Raw genomic sequence first — 23,000 nt, 5'->3', positions numbered from 1 at the left:
AACAGGTTTAAAAGTAAGCTCAGTTACTTCTGAAATTGACACAGAAGTGGAGTTTTTAGATGAGGAGAGAAGTGATAGCTTAGCTAACAGTGCTACTGAAGGAATAGCTACGTGTGATCAATCCCTATTTCTTAGAAGAACAAGAAAATTATATAGCAGATGATCCTTGTTACGCAGATAATTGTACCTACCTTCCAGAACAGACTTTGTTCATTCTAAGTAGTATTCCCCAAAGTATTTCCCCTTTTTACGTTTTATGCAGATAAAACTTCAAAAGTTAAGTTTTATCTGCATGCATTTATACAAATCTATGTCTTTTAATCACCTGTTTAAGAGAAACTAATTTTAATCTGAAACTCATTAGAACAGAACTTACTCTCAGGTGCCGATTTTCATCTGACAGTTTCATCACATCAGCCTGAAGTCTTTTGCACTCTTCCACTAGTTTCCTTGTTTCAGTATCATTAAGAGAGACACTATGTGGTTTTGGCATCGGTCCATCCTGTTTAGATGTATTCAGGACTGGGGCAGATTTGCTTGCTTCTACATCATTCTGCAAATATTAAGAAAAACCTGAGAATTTTAATTTTTTAGATCCAAAGAAATATTTACAGCTTAATATAAAAATTGAAAAAAATTAAACTACTGCTACAACGTATTTCAAATGAAGTTCATATCTGAGGTCATCCAAAACACAGCAAGGCTTGTGCTTTCAAGTTTTCAGTTCTCATTAGTAAGAGCATTAAAAAGCACAAGAACATAGCATTGTTTGCATTTAGCGCTAGTGCCTCTGAGAAAAAAGCCAATCCTTATACTTCTTGAGTTAACACTGACCCAACAGGCATCAAAACAACAACATAAGATGTGAACTTCCATTTTTATATCAAAGGAAAAGAAAAAAAATTAAGTAATAGGAAGCAATAAAAAAATGGCTAAAATTAGAAAGATGAAATTCAGGACACAGAAGTTCGGTTAAAGACTGAGGTATGATAAAGAAATAAAAATATTTTGCACTTTGAGTGCTTCTCATGCAAGAAGCTCAAAGCACTTTACAAATATTGATTAAATCTCTCAGCATCTCTGAGAGGAAGGATTCCACTCATTTTGAATACGGGTGAAGAGAAGCGAAGAGGTTAAGTGATTGCCCAAGGTCACACAACAAGACTGTGACAAAGCTGGAAATAGAATCCAGGAGTCTAATGTCTAGAGCAGGGATGTGGGAATCTAAACAATCTCCAGTGGACATTAAAAATCCTAATCCATACAGTGGTGACCTGGATTAACTATACAGTTAAATGGATTTATAAAACAAAGCAACCACATGCTAACACTACTGGAGATAATAGTAATTAATATCATAGTAAATTATGTTAACACTACTGTATTTTTTCCTGATTAACTATGCAGGCACTTTTACTTAGGTCACCACTCTATATTGCACCTCTTCAAATAGCAAGTAAGCAGTCTGAAAGTTAAATACCAAATCAAAGATTATAACTATTTAAACTTAATATGGCAATTATGTAAAAACAGAAGATATCTTGATTTCAATATGCAGAAAAAACAAAGTTCTTTATAATTAACTGAACTTCATTAGTAACAACTCAAAACTGCTACTGGTTATCTCATTACACCTGCTTACATTTTACAATATATTCTACTGAATGGTCATAAAGAGCCTAAGAGCCAAATCCTGCGGTCTTCCATAGGTTGTATCCATTGGATTCAACAGAATTACTTGTGTGAGGAGAGCATGATATGGCACTTAGTGTGTTTTAAAGTAATTCTAGTTAGCTCACAAACCAGCAATAAACAGACTCCTCTAGAACCCTATAGCTTTTAGCTCCTTGGAACAAACCTGCTTCTTCTGCTGTCTGACCTCACTGACTGGTTCCTTCATGTCAATCTTCTGGCTATAACTGATAGGTGTCTGAAGAAAGTTGCTGCTCACTGGAGTGAAATACTTGTATCTTGGTGTAGGTAAATCCTGAGGTGGCAGGTGAGCCATACCCTCAGTACTTGGCAGATTTCTCATTGCAAGATTTAAGGGAGTGACTAAACCAACGGCTAAAGGATTAGGTTCTGCAACCCCACGCTGCTACTCAGAAAAACATAAACATTATGTACAAGCAGTAATATAAAGGTACCAAGTTACAGAAAGTACAAAAAGTTTGTTTCTGCTGTTAGTTTTATACAATTAATTGCAACTTTAATTTGTGCGTATCCATTATAATACAGACTTTAATTATATGACCACATACTATTTTTTCCAATGAACTTTTGCCTCACTCCGTGGACAAGATGGATGACTCTTAGGGCTCTGAAATGAATGAGGCTGTTGTCTGCAAAACCCCTGCCTAGGCTTATGAATGCAGAGACAGTTCCCAAATCAGATTTGACAATACACAGGCCTGGGAGTTCTACTCTTCAAAGTCCTTCTCCCTTGTAATTTCTGAGGAACTGACAGCAAATTAATGTTATTTTGAATGTCCGATAGCGCAAACAGGACATGGCCTCTTCAATTTAAAGAGCTTGAAATGACCATGTGCCACACAATTTGAGTGAATTTTGGTGCAGACGGGTAAAAGGTTGCATCTCTCTCCCTTCCTTACCACTAACCTGAAAGATGGGCACAGGGCCCAAGAGTATCTGTACTAAGCCCAAGCACAGCACCTTCTTTTTGAGGAAAAATGAATTCAAAATTACAGGTCTGAAATGACTGATTAAAGTTAATTTTTAAATGTACATCAATACTTTCATTAATATTCAAATATTAAAATTAAGTTTGAGTGTATGAAAAAAGTCTTACACATAATACTGAAAAGTCTCATTTGTTTTATCCAATCTATTGAAACAGCCAAGAATGTTAAAGCATCAAAATCAGGGCTGAAAATTAATGCAATGTTTATCTATTAATATTCTGAAAACTCACAAGTTCTAAATGTTGTACCATCTGTTGTACCATCTGTAAGGGTCACACCACAATTTGTATTAACTGTATCCACAGAATGTTATTCCACCAAGGCAAAGGCTTATTTAGCACAGCTCACCAACTGTACACCAGTATGTTCACTTAATATGGTATAACAATTTCCATTCAGGTTTGCAGTGGTGTTGTTGTAGCCATGTTGGTCCCAGGAATACTGGACACACAAGGTAGGTGTTTTTTTATTGGACCAGCTTCTGCTAGTGAAATACAAGCTTTTGAGCTACACCAACCTCTACTTCAGGTCAAACTCAGTTTGTCCAACAGAAGATATTACCTCACCCACCTTGTCTCTCTAATTGTATACTAAGTCATTCAGTTCATCACCAGAATGGTAAAGTTAATTAAAGTAAAAGGGGAATATGTGGGAATACGAAATAAAAGCTATAGGATAAAAGAGGGACACTTGTCAAATAAATATTAAATTTCCATTCCTTCCCCTATTTCCAGGTCTATTCAAGTTAGATGACAAATACACTCCTGCATTAGACAACATAGCCTGTATTATACGGAGGTGTAAAAATACAAGGAACCCCAATGGAGAATAGTATGGGGGTAAGCTCAATTGCTTTTAAAAAATATGGCTCCAATATTGCAGAGCTAACCATTTATCTCAAGAGCATGTTCAGGTTTTGTAAAACCATATCACATAGTGAAAGACTGCAAAAAGCCAGCTAGCAATGTGTTTAGGGGTTAAGAAAACACTTTTTTTAAAATTAAGGTTACCTGTTTGCTAATTTTCTTACTTTTGGTATCTGGGACATTCAGCACAATATTTATTTACATAGCATCTTTAAAAACACTCAGATCCAAGATAAACTGAAATTGCTGCAAGAACTTAAAAGGCTAATATAACGTCACTTAGTTTCTGACTTACCAGTTTATCATTTTCGTTGGGCATTTCAAACACACATCTCAATTTGGAGTCCATTAGGTCATCCGGTTTTGCCTCTTTCCACTAAAATGACAATTTTTATGGTTATTTAATGTACAAGGTTCATGCACACCAAATGCAAGTATTTCTTAAGTGATTTGCTTTTATACCTTCTCAATACTCAAGCTGAATATTACTTTTATTTCAGCTACAATTTTCAGATTCTAGCTTTTAAACAATTCTCATCACCATTATTCTACAAATTATAATGAATAATGGAAGATAGAGATGTGCAAAAACTAAGGTCTAGAAATAAAGATGAAGAACAGAATGCAACATTATGAAATAACTTGATTTTAAAAGCAAAGAACTAAAAGATGTTTTGCTAAAATACAGAAAAAAGTCTGTACTGTATTTTATAATGGCAGTATTATCTCATTAACAAGACTCTATATTTTCAAAAACACCTTTCAGAGTAATTTTATTACTACAGGAGGTCAGACTAGATGGTCACAGTGGTCCCTTCTGGTCTTGGAATCTATGAATAAATTAGTTCTCCTTACCCTAAATTTCTGAACTAATTACCATTTTGCAGCTTTTAATACATTACTGTTTGGGCCTATAGAAATATTTCATAGCAGCTGATAAACATTTTTAATTTTAGTACACTGTCAAATATACCCAACTACAAGAAAGGCTGGAATATCTCCTACTTCCAGACAACTGACATTTAAAATACTGCCACCTAAAATATGTCTTAGACTTACTGAGTTCCAGATGTCAGCTGCAATTCTTGAAAGCATCCATAACTATTCCCAACCCTCTCCTGCTGCCAAACACCCTTTTTATGGCTAAGTAAGCCTTTAAAGTTTAAAAACACTCAAGACTTCCTCCTAAGAACTGTAAACAAAGATGGCCCCCTACAAGTTTTAAGATTCAGAACATCTTCAAAAATTGTACATGTCCACTAGGGGGCAGAGCTTAGTCAAATCACTCCCAAAGAGATATAAGTGTTACTATGACACACTAATGAACACAAAGAGGTATTACATACTGACTTACCTGTTAAATAGAATATAAAGAACATTTATAAAGGCATCTCAGGACACTAATAATATTAAGCATTACTGAGCACTGATCTGATATTCCTATCAGATGTCTGTTAACAATGTCTGTCTATATTAATGTCTGTTAACGGTGTAAATTTTATATAAATCAGTTGAGGAAAATAGTATGTAAGATAATTTTTTGGATGTCCACTTTAAATACACAGTGTGTCTTTCATAGGCATTTGATTTTTTTGAAACAGATTTAATATTTCAAAGTTGTTATAATTTGCTTGGTATAAACTCCTGCCCAGACAGAAAACCGGTTCAGACAACAATCTAGCTTTCTGGTGGCTACTTCATGTCCCTCCACCTTGAAACACTTAAAATTACTCACCTGTAATTGTACTACAAAGATATACACCTCAACAAATAACTGCCCTTGGGTCTCCTGCTGCTGTGTAGGAACACAGAGCAATTCCCTGTGATCAATTTTTGAGCTGCTGGTTCCAGCATGGGCATATCTTGCGCCACTTTGCGGCGAATAATGGCCCAATACGCCAAGCCAATTCCCTCTGAATTGGAGATCAAATTATTCTTAAGGGAACAATATTCAAAACAGTAAAACATTAACCAGTTACAAATCACTCAATTCTGTTGAAATGAAATTGGTTGAAGAATCTGTTGAGGTGTTCATCTTCAAAAAATAGCCATTACAGGTAACTATGCTCAAGGGATGCCTAAAGAAAAAATGAAGACAACATACAATTTTTAATAATCAAAGTGAACACTTTGAAAATGGTAATTTAATGGTGATGTGGATAAGAGAGGTACTCTTTAAAATACATATATATTATTAAAAACTGTGCAAGTTTTAATCAATTTGTCAAAAAAAAAAAAAAGCTAAAGGGAAGACAAACAGGTATCTTGAAAAGCTCCTAAAGAGTGACAGAGTTCTGTAACATTAAATGTCTGTAAAACTCCATGCACCCCTAGGCTATTCCAAATACTGACTTCTGCTAGAGTCCAAACTGAGCAACAGTACTTGGTATGTGCATGTAATTAATTCCATGGAGGTGGAAACAGATCTGAGGTTTGTGATTTGCCTTGCACTAAGAGGGCTTCTGAAATGTTCTTAAGAGATGAAAGCATTACAGATAAACAGAATCAGTTTGAATAAGCCATATTCCATAAAATCCCTTCCCCCTCTTTTTTTCCCAGAGGCATTTAAACTTGGCTGTACAGCATTTTACAACCAAAATGATTAATTTTCTGCAGCTTTAGAGCAGAGGGACATTGAGAGTTACTATATTTTCAAGGGTGATAATTTAAAATAATGTTTCTGAAGTGGATTTTTATATCCTTCCTGGATAATGCCAATAATCCATGCAACCAGGATCCAACAGAGCATGGTGTTGAGACAAAAAACAGGCAGGAAGCTCCACTGAGGCAGATTCTGGCTAAACTCTCCAGAAGCTTTAACAAAATCTGGTGGATTATGACTACTTCTGATGAAAAGAGGCCATACTGAACTCTTCAGTTTCTGATGAAAAGGAGATACAGTACAAGCCTGCTGAGCCCTAGTGAATTTAATTTTTTATGAAACCTGGTTTCTGGCCTTTGCCCTTTTCTGTACTCTGAGTTACCCAGATGATCATCTTGGAGTGCACCAGGGCTGACCAAGGAAGTTCTTGGAACCAGCACCAGTGGCAAGAGCCTCAGACTCATCCTCTGAATCTGAAGGCACATGGTTACCAGATCACTGGGGCTTGGGGACTCTGTCTCCTGAAGGAGACATTGAGGCCTTGAGGTTAGAAGAGCCTTCAGAATTAACAGTAATGGAACAAATATCTCCAGAAATATGGACCATCCACCACTTCCTGGATCTGTCATGGTGGCTTTTCTTCCTAGAAGACAGTGCCTGGAGTCATGTAAGGGCACTGCTTTCCAGAAAATACCTGTACTTCAAAGACTAAAGGGTACATATCCCACCAATCATGTATGTCAGCTCAACCTCAGGTATGTGTTTAGTTCTACAAGAATAGAAAGCGAGTTTGTAGTCTGTACATATTTTTGCCTTCATAGTCTTCCTATAGAAGAAGGCTTTATCTTCTCCACTAGACTATTTTGATTCCCATTAGACTGTCCCAGCTGAACTTCTTTTACATCCAGTAATGCCATTCTCATGTTAGAACTTGCCACCTCACACTTTCTTTGAAGTCCTTCACACTAACCCTGTTTACTGTCTGTTAACTGACTGCAAGGATCAGTAGGTCCATGCTGTAATACCCAAAACTAATTCATCTGCATGTCATTCACATTCAATTTGCCTGCTATTCACCAAGCCCCCATAAATAACTTTCAAACAAAACTCATTAAGCAAGTCACAAGCACTAATGACATGATTATGCATTTGTGATTCAAAACCTTGGATCATTTATTCACAGTAGTCAGAGAGTTCTTCAGAACATGTCTGAGTTTTGTTCCAGAGTAAGAATTACTTATATTTGAACATAACATGTTTATCTATTACAGCAGAAACTGAATTTTAAGCAGGCAGCATATTCATGTTAATATGTTTACTTACCACTGCCTCCATATCTGAAGTACTTGGTGGTGCAAAGATTGTCTGTACCATAAACTTGTGTTTACTTTTCTCATTTGGGTCATAGTCAAAAGGCTGTAACATTACTGTACAAAAACGAAATATAAGATTATTCATGGTTCTTCAACTGATGATTAATATGCTTGCATTAAATGATTTTAGCTTTAATTCAGTTCTCACTTGACTGGCCATTAACAAAGCCACAACGCAAATGAAGTGTTGGAAGTGCGGTGGGGAGGAATACACTGTAGCAACAGCTGTCAACTGGAAACAAGTCTTACAATTATATAAATCCTAGAATTTACAACACTTAAAGCCCATATTTATAATAAACTGTTTTGATCCAACACTAAAAACAGGCAGAATATTTTTTAATTTCTACCAGTACCAGAAAATATTTAAGATAAAGAACAAAAAAGTTTAATTTCCTTCAATCCATTTTTAATTCCTCTGCAATACAAACTAAGGGATCATAATTTGCTGTCTGTATAGTCAGAAACACATATTGTAATTTAAGTGAATGTAAAGACAACAGACCCCAAATATACATGATGGTAGTTACAATCACTATCTACTCCAAAGAGTTTTCTGAAGATGGGTGCTAGCTGGGCCAGCTTGCCTCTTCCTCTCTGGAGAGGACAGTACAATGGCAGACAAGCAGGTACTGGCCCATTCTCCTTTGATGCTGGTTACCCGTAAGTTCAACCATATTCCATACCTAGAATCAAAATGCTGATTTAAAAATATATTATGTAAAAAGAGGATCCACACTATGCAGACACTCTCTGGCATTGGCTATGTCACCAATGTCTTGTAAGTGGGGGTAACTTTTTAAAATAGAAATCTTTGGCTCACAAAGTCTGAATGATTGTTTCCCACCTTCCTATCACCCAAAAAATGGTGATGACATTTCTTGTTTCTACATAAAGAAATATAAAGTTTTCACCACCCTGTTTTTCTATGGATGACTGAGAACCTAATAGGATTAGAATAATGATAAGCGACTGAAATTAGAGCAACCAAGAAGTAAAGAAATTTTTGTTCAGACGGTTTAAAATATTTGGGGGGTTTTTAATCCTATTTAAATAAAAATTTCTGACAGAGTTGGGTGCAAGGCTCTCTTTCAAGCTTTAACACATTTGGCAACATGGTGTGAGATCTGCCTTTTAATATAGCCAAATCCTAGACAATACATCTAGGGACAAAGAACACAAGCCATACTTACAGAATAGGGAACTAGAGTCTGGAAAGCAGCAACTCTGTAAAGGACTTGTGGGTCATTGTATATAACCAACTGTACACAACCATCCAGTGTGATTCTGTGGCAAAGAGGGCTATTAAAATACCTGACTGTATTAACTGGGGGAATCAAGCAGGAGTAAAGTGTGATATTACCTCTGTGTTTGGCATTTGGTGAAACAACTGCTGGAATACTATGTCCAGTACTGGTGTTTACACTTCAAAAAGGATGTTGAAAAATTGGAGAGGTTCAGAGGAGAATTAGAAGGATGATTTGTGCCTGGAAAAGACACCTTACTATGAGACTCTAAAGGAGCTCAACCTAATTTACTAAAGAAAAGGTCAAGTGGAATCTTGATGACAAATCTATAAACTGACTGCCCAAGGAAAAGATATCTGATACTAGAGGACAACAGCATAATGAGATAAAATGGCTGAAAGGTGAAGTTAGCACAGTCTTGGAAATAAGACAAGTTCTCCATTACTCTTAGCGGATACGTCTAAACTGCAAAACCACAGCAGTGAGTTTCAGAGCCTGAGTCAACTGACTTGGGTTCACGTTATGGAACTAAAAATAGCAGGGTAGATGTTCCCACTCAGGCTGGAACTACTTTTTAGTCCTGTAGTATGACCCCAGTCAATTGACCCGTGCTCTCAGACTCCTGACCCGGGGTCTTGGGTTTTTGTCTTTTTTTGGGCAAAGCAGATGTACCTAGGGAGTCTTTTACTCAAGGTGTGTCTCAGTGAAATGCTCTAGCTCAACCATAAATTGTTGGTCTAGACGTAGGAATCACTGAAGAAACTCTATGGGCTGTGAGCTACCTCTTGCATAACAGCAGCCCAACTTCTTCTCTTCAAGGACAACTGTTAAGAAGAAAATTTGTATTTGACTATAAATTAAAAATTTGCCCCATGAACTGTACTCAGCAACTTTTAAACAGCACTGTTTGAATCAGCCTCCCCATTCTCCTTCAGCCACTTCTCAAGCAGCACCAACATAATTAGCAACGTGAATCAGGAGTGCTTTGAGCATCTGCTCCCCACATCCCTGTTGCTGTTTCTCAGAAGCTCCGCCACTGGCTCCTGCCACACCACAAGGAGGAAGAAAAATAGCTGCTCTAGTTGTTCCATTGGCAGCTTCCCTGCTACACTGTGGACAGGGCCAGCCCACAACATTTTGGCACCGGAGGCGGGGAGCTAAAATGACGCCCTCATGCCCCCTCGCTTGGGCCAAAACTTTGGAAGGTCTCAATTCTGCCTTCCTTCCTTTTCTACTCCTCTCATGGTACTGCTCTGCTACCTACCCCAGTAAAGGAGAACTAACAACTTAAAATGCCTTGTTCAAAAATTTTAAGTAACACTTAACTTTCAAATGCCTGAACAGTAAATGTAACTTTTCTTCTCTGCGTAGTAAACACTGGCATTTTTATCTGTTTGAATAATCAAAGTGGTGCTTTCCATGCCTTCTTGGTTGCAAAGATTTGAACTGCTTCCTGCTGAAGGTCCACAGTCTGGGCCAGCTCATGCTCTATGAGATAGTGTCATTGTGGAGCATAGATGTGTTTTTATTAACTTCAGTTGGAGAAGCTGCATTGTCCACTGGCAACTGTTACAACAAGTGTTAGAAGTATGCGCAGAGCAACAAAAGCATTTGGAAAGAGGGTGGTCACCTTATTTGTGCACATATATTCCAGAACAGCCTTTGGAGTTGATCCTGCTGAAATGTATCTTGAAAGGGCTTTCAGTTCATCCACCTAAATCACTCGCATCAATATCGCCCATGTCATCATGTGTCAACACTGTCTCTAGTGCCCTGGTGTAGGTCTTCTTCAGGTATAGTGAGGCGTTTTGGAATATCATACAACATCCCAAATATACTCGTGTGTTCCTTGAGCTGCACGAAACGTTCTTCAACTGACTGTATTGCACAATCTAGCACCTGATTAAAGAATTCAACATTGAATTGTTGTTTGGGATCTCTTATGGGATTATCCCGTGCCTCGTAATCAAAAGGTCTTCTTCTTCGGTGACTCTTGTATTCTTGAATGGGTGGGAAAATAGCTTCAGTGTGAAGTTCCTCTGCCAGCTTCTGTGAACTCTTCAGAACGTTTTGAAATCCCTGATCTGACCGGTAAGACTGTAGGTATGACTTTGCTTTGTCCAGTTGTTCCATTGCTCCAGATATTTCAAGGTTAACACCTTGGAGTCTCTTGCTTACAACATTTATTTCAAACAGTATATCATGCCACAACACTAAGCCACATAGAAATTTGAAGTTATGTATGTTTCTGGTGATTCCATTTCCCTCTGCCACTGTTCTCCCACAAACAGTTCCTGTCATAGCATTACCCTCCATAATGGCAACTATGGCATCATCTATCTTCCCAATCTGGTGTTTGATAGGCTTTATCGCCTCCACTCGACTTTCCCATCATGTGGCATTCAGTGGTTTCAGTGTCAGAGAGGATGTTCCCAGATGTTGCTTCAAAATTTGCCATTGATGAGTTGACAGAGAAAAATACACAGATGCTTTGAATTACATTAAAAAATTCAGCAGCCTCACTAGAAGCTGATGCTGCATCACTGACCACCAAGTTCAATGAATGAGAACTGCATGGGACAAAAAAAAAACTTGAGGGTTTAACTCTTGGATCCGTGTCTGCACTCCTCTGTTCTTTCCTCTCATGTTGGCACCATTATCGTAACCCTGACCCTCTCAGTTCAGCTATCGCAATTCCCGTATCTTCCAGCTTTTTAAGAAGCACATTTGTCATACCAGCTCCTGTTGTATCATCAATGTCAATAATTCTAAAAAATGCTCTCTGACAGTCACTACTGCAGGAACATTTTCACTAGATTCTGTTGTTGTAACAAAAGGCACCATTAAAGTCATTTGCTCCATATGGCTGGTGTCAGGTGTGCAGTAAGAACAGAGTAACATCTTGCTGACTTCAGACCTGCCACAATCTTCTGTTTGACTTTTGTTGCCAGTAATTGTATGATCTCACTTTGAATTGTTTTTCCAAGGTAGGGGTGCGTGTACATTTCTTGGGTGGTGACTCTTCTTAGATGCTCCTGGAGTACAGCATCAAACTCAACCATCAGCTCCACAATTTTAAGGAAGTTTCCATTGTTTGGCACATACAGCTGATCTGAACTGCCATGCAGTGCTAGGTTTTGAGTTGTAAACATTCTCACCATGGCAATGAGCCTTTTCAGAACGTTTTGCCAGTAAAGAGACTCTGATGCAATCTTCTCTTGAAGCTGATCATCTATGGTGGCCTTTAACCTTAGTCTCATCTCAAGCTGTTTCCACCTATGGAATGCTCTCTGGTGATTTGCTGCCTTCTCATGGCATGCCAGATTTCTAGCCAGAGTTTTCCAGTCCTTTGTTCCTGTAGAACCCAATGTGGCTGGAAGGTTAGACTGGAACAGTTTGCAACAAAAACAGTATGCAGCATTCTGGGTTTTTGAGTAATAAGCCATGGCCTCTCCACTGTGTCACCATAGGGGATTTCACACCAGTAATGTGTTGGATGGAAACTTCTATTTTCATTGTCTTTGGGGAACATGGAGTTTTTCACTTGCTGTGACCCATGCAGTACAAGGAAGTCCCTCAGGCTACCGCTCAAGTGGGTCCACAGTCCTGGATCACCTAGACTTATCTCGGCAGCAGCTGTTTCTTGCACCTCCACCACACTCTTCTCTGATCTACACTTTTCTTCAGGAATGTGCACGGTTACATCAATTTGAGATGGAGATATGGATGCTGCAGTAGCTGCCAGGTCACCTGCACTCTAACTGGAAGATCAGGCATCTCCTCACCACTCACATCCTCACTGGGGCCGGAAGGCTCACCGTGAATATTTGTGTCTGTATCTCAGGAGAGCTCCTTCCTGCTTAGATAGAAAAGTTTCCTTTGCTTTCTTTCTTTTTCTAAATGCTGCCCCAGAGGGGCGTTTTCTTCTTTCACTCATGACTGCTGTTCTGTGCCAGCTATAGTGGCTCTCAACACTCAGCTGAAGGGGACAAATAAGCAGGCTGGTAGCAGGGCCAGAGTGAGGGAAGATATCAGCGTCTTAAGGGACTAACTGGCTCCTACTACTTCAGCTGTCTGCCTGTTCTCCTCATGTGGGTTCAGGGAAGCAGCAGGAAACAGGAAGCTCCCTGAGAAGCTCGTGTTAATCAGTCCAGGCTCCTGGGAGTGCTAGAGAGGTACATAAGAGGCTCCTCCTCCTCTCTCTCCCTGCAGCTCCTGCTGCTTTCTGTTATTCCCTCTCACCTTTTCTCCTGCCTGCCTGTTATAGCTCTTGTGCCCTCCTTCCTCCAGCACAGCACTCCACCATCTCTGTGCATCTAGAGCAGAGAGAATACATATACACCAGCAGCAGACAATTTTACATTACAAATCTACACTCTGGGTCCTAGCGGCACCGCCCCCCCCAGTCTGGCACTGAGGCAGTTGCCTCAGTTTGCCTCATGGTAAGGCCAGCCCAGATTCTGGAAGCCCCAAGGAGGACAAGACAGGAGCCTGAATGGCTCTGCCCAAGCCTAGAACACCACCTAGCAAGGGATTACTTCCCTACCCCTTCCAAATAACCAAGTCAGTCTAGGAGAGGGGGAAAAGAATGATAAGCTGGACCCATATGGTGGGTCCATGGAAGTGGTCAGGAGCCAACCTGGCTCTTCCTCCCTTCCCTCATGGGAGATGAGGAAGTTCCTTCCCCATGCGGTGTGAGCTACCAGAGCCATTTGCTCACTCGTGGGAGAGTCCACCCCTTTCCCCAGATCCTGGAGAGGCAGCCTGCTCCCAGTATTCTCAGTACAGCGTGCTGCTACTATGGCGGTAACATGGACCCAGTCTTAGATCAAAATACACACGTCCAGTTATTTTGGGAGGCTGCCAAAATTTTGCTGACAACACAAGTAGCAGAAAGGCAATGGTAATTTTTCAAACAACAAGAAAAAAAAAACAACTGTCCGAGCCAAACCAAACCAATTTTCATGGGAGAAAGAAAAGGCACTGTCTGGCCCCAGGGCTCTCCCTCTGCTGGATTTCAAAGGCCTGCTGAAAACTATGGACATGTCAGAGCTTGTTTGAAAAGACTACGAACCTTTTATAAATGGAAAGCATTAGGCTACCTAAATAACTTGGAAAAGATAGTTATTGCACAGTGGATTTGTGATGCTGTGATTGAGCTGATTATACGGTCCACTTAATCATTTTAAATATGGAATATGATCCAATCAACTAAGTTTTCACCTAATTTTTAAAGCGCCATTAACTATATCAAATATCAAATACAGTGTAATTACTTCACAGCCATAAAGTGATGTCCCACTACAAGCCGAGGGCACATAAACAAAAATATGCCTCTCTTGGGCAAGGGCATCATTAATTTTTCTCTGACCCTTTCCACCTTCCCCTCTTGCTTCCGTACACTCATCATGGGTGATTATAACAGATTGTAAATCAGTCTCCCCCATCATCTCTTTCCCACACTATCCCACCTTTCCATTTCCTTTCTTACTGCATAATCTGATCTTGATCCACATTTTTTTTTTCATGTCACACCCACCTATACAGAAAGGGTCATGTGTTAACTTGTCCAAAATAAGTCAGAAACATAGTACCATATATACTCGATCATAAGCTGGTTCGTTTAGAAGCCGACCCCCTCAAGATGAATAAGTAAAAATAGCAAATGTTTATGACCCATTCATAGGCCAACCCTATAATTCAGGGGTTGGCAAACTTTGGATCCCAGCCCATCAGGATAAGCTGCTGGCGGGCCAAGACCATTTGTTTACCTCAAGCGTCCACAGGCACGGAGGTAAACCTAAGTAAACAAAATGTCCCAGCCCTCCAGCGGCTTACCCTGAGGGGCCAGGACAGCAACTGGTGGGGAAATTTTGGGGGGGGGAGGAGAGGGAAACTAGGGTTCAGGGGAGTAACCCCTGTGACCACCCCCCATATGACCCCATTCCTAATCTGGGACCTCCCCACATGACCCCTCTACGTGTGACCCCTCCCCGCCCCACACCTAGCCCAGGACTCCCACACCCTCCCCATCTCATCCCTTCCCACCTTACCTGGGGAGGGCCAGGAGGATGTCTCTGACCCAGACGGAGATGCTCTGGCAGGCCAGGTGGCACGGTCGCAGCCTGCCAGCCCCGGAGCTGCAGCTGCTTCAGAGGTTGGGGAGAGAGCAGCATGGCCAGAAGAGGAGAGACTCTGGCCCCACCTCTTCCCTTCTGGCTCTGCTGCCTCTCCTTGCTCCCTCTGTGTGGGGGGGGGGAAAGGGGGCTATGTCCCGCCTCTCCCACTCTCTGTACCCGTTCGTAAGCCAACCCCCTTCTCTGATGCTTCCCTTTTTTACTAAAAAATTCAGCTTATGAATGAGTATTTACGGTAGTTTGTAACAGACAGCTAAATATTTCAGTATCCAGGATTTTCATTTTCATATATTAACTTCTGGTGTACGAGTTATTGTGGTGGCACCTGCAAGCTTAACGATACTGAAGAGACTGTACTAACAATTCATTATCAACAACCCTTTAAAAAAAACATAGTTAATGATGTTATGCAATAGTTTCTGTAAGGGATAGGTGGCAAAGTGTTTCATGTAGTAGCTTGGAACAAGAGAATCAGAACTATAAAGCTGCACAACAAACTTCTTTTTACCTGAAACAGTTACAGATGATCCTGGGTCAATAATTCCACTGTTTGGCCGCACACAGTATCGACGAGGTGCTGTGGTCTTCACTTTGAAACATACTTTTCTATCTGATGGGTTTCGTAGCTTAAGATTTGTAGTGACTACATCTGTAAAGGGACCTGTTTTTTTTTTTTTTTTTAAAAAAAAGGTATGTTTTTAAGAAAAACACTTGCTTATGCTGTCCTGAATACTCTTAAATATAATTTCTGATAGCAAAAACTATCTTCTAAGAACATTAACAATTACAAAGCACGCAACAAGGTACATACTCTTTCTGTTAAATGGCCAGACCCCACATGTACTCTGTTACATGAAGACAATATACACCTATACACACACACACACTCGTCAGTGCACATCTCTGTAATTCAAACTAGTCATAGTTTGGATTCAAATTATTTAAAAATAGTACAGCTAATACAGAAAAGAAAACATTTTCAGCAAACTTACTATTTTCCCACAATTTCCTTGAAATACCATATGATAGTCAAAGTGTTAAAGTAACTATGGCAGTATTTTTCCTTAGGAACAGAAGCAATGTGTATTTACGTTTAAGAAACCTCTCTATAGCTTTGTTACACTTGAGTAGTAAAATGTTTAAGTCATAATAGGTAAAATTCTGTGATACTGTGATGCATTAATTGCTCGCTGGTTGACAGTCGATAGAGTTGCCAAGGACAAAATGGGCAGAGACACTAATCCTTTAACTCTCAAGTGGTCTTTCCAGATGCAGGCAGAAAAAAAAACTGGCAGAGAAGATAGAAATGTTTAAATTGCTGTTGCCCACACTGTACCTATCATGTGGACAAGAGAATTCAATTTCCATGCTTATCCACACAGCTCTAGATTAACACTATGTTTGCCAAAAAAAAAAAAACCCTACAGTTCTAGATGAGGGAAGTGACTAGACTAAGTGGCCAAGCAAAGAGGTAGTTTCAGTGTTAGCAATATAAGCTCCTTCTCTTCAAGCAAAGACCATCCTCAAATGGCACCTAGTAGTAATGGCATGAAGAGAGGAGAGGAGAGGAAGCTGTAATTTTCCAAGCACAAGTGAGGTTAACTGGCCCCAAGCTGTGGGAAAGCAAGATAGCAAAAGCACTGAATGGGAGGATACCTGCTTATAGTTTTATTGAAAAGGTTTTATGTATATGAAATTTGCTCTTTACCAAATTTCACATGCAGAGTTTTTAGCTATCAAAACTACTCTGGGGCTCTTTAATGGTATTTTAAAAATCCTACTGCAATTTACTGTGAAAATGCTGAAATTAAAGCAACTTCCATTTTAGTTTTTGTAACTGACCATAGTTAAAACAAACAGTCACACACAAAAAGAACAACATTTTTATTACATAAAGACGAAAAGTAAAAGGCTATAACCCCTCAAATTTCAGGATATAACCCAGCCCTGAGATCAGGGATGAAACTTTCCCCAATGGGTAGGTTATTCTGTAACAGGAATCTCCCAGCACCTCTAGATGAAGCAACTGGTATTAGCCACGACTGGACAGGATACTGGGCTAGATGGCCCACTAAACTATCAGTATGGCACGTCCTTCATTGCTATGATCCTGTGAACCCTCAATCTGAATCCTTGGTTCAGAGGGAATAATCAGCACCACCCTACACAGGAGTGACTGGAGAGGAGTTGATAACCGGCTGACGACAAGGGTCAGGAGAGGGAGGAATGGATAGAGGCTTCCAATTCAACCATGTCTACATTTCATCTTATTGGATGCGGGGCTTGCAAAGCCAATTTGCAGCAGCCTCATCAGCGAAGGGCAGAACCCTCAGGCCACCACCAAACTGGTAAGACGGCAGTCAGTCATGTGAGACATTCTCTGTCTTTGTCCACAGCTGCATCTGGGATCCTCCTGCTGGCCAGCCCCAAGCATGAAGGCTGGCAGCACATTGTCCCTGGCTCGTTCAAAATTGATTCAGAAGGGCCCATGAGTAGCTTGGCAAACCAAAGCCAGGTAAACATGTGGTCGGGTCAGTTATATGAGACTGGTTTCTGTCATCAGCTGAAGATCATTCTTCATACCACATTGACATCACAGAGAAATCTGGGCAGGGAAAGTGGGCCCACAACAGGTGCATCGATGATGACAAGTGCACTCTTGGGTGGTTAAAGAGGTCTGTGCGTAGTGGTAGGACCAGGACTGCCCTGATCTTCCCATTCTGGCTGTAGCATACTTATCACAGGTGTGCGGAGAAGTTTTGGTCAGACTTAGTTCCAAATATCTCTACTAGAAAAGGTATACGGATACAGTTATAAGAGCATATCATCCTAGCACAGATGCAGGTTATAGCAGAAACAGGGTGAATAAAAATTGATGATTTTTTTAAAAATATAAATACATTTTATTTTTTTTAAACTAAATACAAGTTTATTTTTTAAAAACAGACCCACTTAAAAATAAATTTGAAATTGACAAGCTACATAAGTCCTAAAATTATAATCTATTTAAATCATTTAAAATTAATTACAAACTTTACTATTAAGCAATAAATGTTTCCTGCCAAGTTTTAAAGCAAATCAAACCACTGAACTGTTGGAAGCCATTTACTAAGCAACGGGAATCAAAGTTTGCTGAAGTCCTAAACCGGCTTTTGACACCAGTAGCCTCTTCTGCAGGGTCAAAGAGAGTATTTTCTTCATTTCAATTTATTCAACTAGTTCAGTTTAATCACCAGTTCATTCAAAGTTAAGAAACCAACTGGGAGTTGAAAAAGCAGGAAAGTTTGTTTTTCTCTTCCAGCATGAAGACTAGTAAAAACTAGATGTGAGAATGTGAGATCTTCTAGTTCTAAAACCTTGCAAGACGCTATGACCAGAAACAATCAGTTCAATTCACTAACTATAGGTAATACATCGTTTAATAAGCCAATATTAAATGTAAAACATTTTCATAACTTTTTTCTTGTGTATCCAGCACTTTTAAAGTCGTTTTATTTAATAAAAAATTGTGAATTTTAATTGAATTTGAATTTCCATCCAGAGCTTGACACAAAACAAGTAAAAATCTAATAAATACGAAATGTATCATTCACCATTTTCTAAACATAATAAAAAAGTAAAAGTTAAGAATCTGAATGAATATAAGTTGTTATATTCTGATGAAGTAAATGTGCATACAGTGTATCATCCTGACTAGCAAAAAGGAGCACCAAATTTAGTGTAAAGGCTATATTTAGTTTCAAATCAATACATTCTAATGGTTATCAACTAATGAGAATCAATTTTTCTTTAGGAAAATAATAAAAATTACAAATGCAAAACACGATTAAAATTGATTATTCAAATCAAGGTTTCCTGCTAGGTGATTAAAACCACTTTGATTTAAGTCAATCTAACCTGCAAACAAAAAAGCGCTTATCCTGGTTTGGCGCGTAAAATAAGCTACATAGGCATAAAGTACATTTGCCAGCACAAACTGCAGCTACACTAGGGGTTTTGCCAGTGTTGAAATAACACCCCACAATAAAATGTACACCCCTAAACCACAAAACTACATCAGCAAAAGTTTCTAGTGCAGACCTGGTTCTACTCTATTCTGGTGAAAAGAGAAACAGGACAGGAAGAAAATCTTTTTGGCAGCAAAAGTCTGCAGAACCATTAAAATTGATCTCTCCTAGGGTGACCAAATAGAAAGTGTGAAAAATCGGGATGGGGGTGGAGGGTAATAGGCACCTATATAAGAAAAAAACCCAAATATCGGGACTGCCCCTACAAAATCGAGACATCTGGTCACCCTAGTCTCTCTAATGCTTAGAACTCTTAGGAGGCAGAAACCAGAGTGATCAATCAAGGCAGGCTGGGAGAGGCAACACCCCGAAGACTAATGTTCCCTCTTATTTTTTATATCCATGTGCAGAATGAATTTTGTTATGTGCACCAATATGGAGGTCATGTGTGGCAGGAGTGGGGCCGAGAGGTTCGGAGTGTGGGAGGGGACTCGGCTGGGGCAGACAGTTGGGGTGAGGGCTCTGGGGTGGGGCCAGGGATGAGGGACTTGGGGTGCAGGAGAGGGCTCAGGTCTAGAGCAGAGGATTGGGCTTGGACTGCAGGGGGGTGCAGGCTCTGGAGTGGGACTGGGGATGAGGGGTTTGGCGTGTAGGCTGTCCTGGAGCTGGGGCCAGAAGACTCCCCCCAGCCCTCTCCCTGCTGGCAGCAGCCCCGGGGCTGGGGCCAGAAAACTCCCCCCAGGCCCTCTCCCCATCAGCAGTAGCTCTGGAGGAGAGGCACCTCTACCCACCAGCAGCAGAGCCAGGGCCAACTTGCTCCCCTCCCCACAAACCCCCTACTTTTGTCCTCTCCAGGCCCTTGTGGTTGCGTGCCTGCGCAGCCCTTTACAGCCTGCCACACGGCCATGCAGCTTAGAGGCAACTTAGCTGAAGACCCAGCCAGCTAAAGATACTTCCAAAGAGTTATGTTCATTAAAGTTTAATTCAGAAGTTATTAAAAGGAGAAATCAATAGCACTTGCTATTTCAGAACAACTTCAAATTCCACCCAAACTTCTGGAACATATATGTATTTGTGAACACACAGAAAATGGTGATGAGCACAACAGTTTAGTTCTCCCTCAAAACAATCCTAGTCCTGAGTAAATTATATCTGTAGACTTTCCTACTAGACTAAAAGAAATTTTCAGGTAAGAGATTTTCCTATTGTTCACAGGGAAAGTTTGCAGACCCATTAAAATGTGATGTCCAATAGCAGTGTCAACAGGAGGAAAAACAAAAGATGAATTAGAAGATGTCTCACTTATAAAAAAAAACGCATTAACAATTACACCTCAGGAAACTATGCACCTGCGTAATTTTCCCCATAATATGTTTCACTATGCCTAGGCAGGTAATATTGCATAAAATGGCCATTAACCATAAAGGACATAGTATACTCCTGGGGGAATTCTGCACCAAAAAATTAAAAATTTTGCAAAATTCTGCACATTTTATTTCTCAACGTAACACAATATAATCACACCAGTTTCAATTATTTTGGTAATTTATTTCAAAATACCTGTCAGCAAATATGTCTAACAATACAGACAACAAAAAAGATTCAGGAAATGTTTTTGACAAATAGATTCCTTACTAGGCACATTGTTACAGAACTGAGTAATAGTTCATTTAACCTACAGTACAGAACCATATTTCCCGCACCCCTCAGAAGCAATGCAAAGGCTTGAGGGAGTCAGGGGTAACGGAAGAGCTGATGGGGAGGTAAATACTTGCTGGGAAGTGGGTGTGAACGTGGAGGGCTGCTGGGTATAGGTGGGAAACAGGTGTTTTTTTTTTGGGAGGGCAGGTAGGGATTGTTAGGGAGTGTCCCCCATGCAGACCCTAGCTGACCCCTAGTCTCTCCCATTCAGTCAGGCATGTCTGCTCCTGTCCCCATGTGTCCCTGCACCCCCACTCGGACACCCACTCCCCCCATCCCATGTGTCCGTGAACCCTCCTCCCTTGTCCCCATGTGTCTCTGTGCCCCCACTCAGCCAACCACGTCCCCATGTGGCCCTACACCCCCTCACCCATCCCCATATGTCCCTGCACCACCCAATCCCCAAGTGTCCCTCAGCTATCCCCTTCCCCTCATCTCCATGTGTCCCTGCACCCCGTCCCCATGTGGCCCTGAACCTCCCTCGACCAATCCCCTCTGCCCATGGCCCTACACCTCCACTCCCATTCAACCCATGCCCCAGTCTCTGTCCTCCCCCACTAGCCCTTATGAGCCCGTCTGACCCCGCCTCAGCAGCGCCATGCTGTCTGTCTCCCCATATCGCCTGTCTCCTGACCTGGCCCAATAGGCACTGTGAAGAAGGCAGGCTCTCTCTCTTCCCTACTTTACCTGGGACTGACTAGAAGCAGCTGCTGTGTTCTAGCATCACAGCACCTCAGGCAAAATGCGGAACTGCAGCAACTTTTCAGCAGAAGCTATTTTCTGCACACAAAAAATTAAAAATATATGCAGCACATGAAATATGCACACACACACGCACATACAGTGCCACAGAATTCCCCCAGGAGTGAAAGTAAAATAACAGATCACATTGAGAATAGAGATAGCATTAAACAATTTTGTGGTAATAAAGTCCATAATTACTTTTCCATGATTTTTTCCTGTTGGCCACCTGGGGATGTGAGTGGGGGCCCAGGGCTGAGAGCAGGGACTACTGCTCTCCGCCACAGGGCAGCCAGGGTTCCTACTGTCACCTGCATGAATGGCGGGACTCCCACTGTCAAAACTGCAGTGAAAACCTAATATTGGGGAATCCACAATTTCTGCAATATCACAAGTTAAGTAGGGCCTTACATGACACAGCAAAGCACAGCTTGATGACACAGCAAAGAATGTGATACCTACTATTTGCTGCTTAGACTTGCACTTTCAAGAACCTGGAACTCAGATTCTTCTGTAAACAATTTAAAGAGATGTGCCCTTCATGGACGATCTCCAGAGATTTGTCTTCCTCCTGAAAGACTACGGATGGCCAAAAGTAGAAAATTTTCTGGATCTAACAAGGAAATCAAGCAACTTGACAGTATTTCACAGCTTGCTCTAGGAGGCATGGTGTTTCAGTTTCCACCAGGCAAGCTTCATACACTGCAGGTTTGGGTAGGTCAAAGGCGTGTGGTAGATGAGATCTCAAGAGATTAGTACTAACTCATGGAGGACACACTATCTGGGAAGGCAAGGGCATGCGGGCCAGAAGAGGAAATCAGGATTACCAACCAAAACTCAAGCCAAGATGACCCTCTGACCATCTGGATGCAAAGGGTAACAGTAAAAAGGGATCACTGCAGATCAGATAAGGGAAGTGGTAGTGCATCCACTGTAGTCTCTAAGCAAAAATATTTGCAGAATTTGGTTATCTTCCCTATGAACTGGATTGCGACATGAGTCTCTTGCGGAAGGAACCAACTCTATATAATCTGACTGAAGACTTGCTGGTTTAACTCTGATTCTCCCACTTCCAGCTCATTATGACTGAGCCATTCAGCCTATCGATATCTCTGAGTCACAAATCCAGGTATTTCAAGATCTGCAATATAATCTTTTGTTGTTTGTTCTTTTTGGACATGAGCTAAACTATGGTAGTAGTTATATCATTCTCCTCATAAATGTGTGACTCAGAGCACCTTTGAAAACAAGCTGACACTTGCATGCTCACAATTCCGGAAGGTTGATTCTAGACTAGGACTTCAGAAGAGTACACCACTTGCCATGTGTTATATAAGATTCCATCTAGCTCTCCATCCTGACAGGCTGTCAGTCATCATGCAGATTGCTAGTGGATCTGCCAAAGATTTTCCCTTAGGAGTGGGAAGAGCTCTATTTTTAACCTGTAGAGAGATTCTGTCTACCTCTGACAGAGGTAGAACACTGAGAAGCAAAATCAGTGTAGTTTGCCAGGCATGCCTGAAGGCGGTACTGACAGACCTCACTGTGGGGAAAAAAATCTTTAAAGAGATACTTTTTGCCAGCTTCTTAGCCGGGAAGAAGCCTAGCAGTTTCAAACCAGACA

The 23,000-nt window shown here is 40.7% G+C and overlaps 1 protein-coding gene across 2 annotated transcripts in view; it reads right to left on the bottom strand.

The window, feature by feature from the left end:
- VAPA (VAMP associated protein A) overlaps window positions 1-23,000 on the bottom strand; it is a 42,253-nt gene that overhangs the window by 4,316 nt on the left and 14,937 nt on the right. Inside the window, exons 2-6 of one of the 2 annotated variants that reach the window (XM_084620014.1) lie at window positions 15,436-15,588; window positions 7,494-7,597; window positions 3,864-3,944; window positions 1,859-2,098; window positions 377-553 (exon numbers count right to left, since the gene is read on the bottom strand). In XM_084620014.1, the coding sequence (XP_084476140.1) occupies window positions 377-553; window positions 1,859-2,098; window positions 3,864-3,944; window positions 7,494-7,597; window positions 15,436-15,588 (755 nt within the window). The remainder of the gene's footprint in view (window positions 1-376; window positions 554-1,858; window positions 2,099-3,863; window positions 3,945-7,493; window positions 7,598-15,435; window positions 15,589-23,000) is intronic. The other variant, XM_084620013.1, reaches the window with a different exon arrangement.

Source organism: Lepidochelys olivacea, assembly GCF_965140295.1.
Source record: "Lepidochelys olivacea isolate rLepOli2 genome assembly, chromosome: 2".
Taxonomy (NCBI): Eukaryota; Metazoa; Chordata; order Testudines; family Cheloniidae; genus Lepidochelys; species Lepidochelys olivacea.
This window is presented reverse-complemented; position numbering and strand designations above follow the sequence as displayed.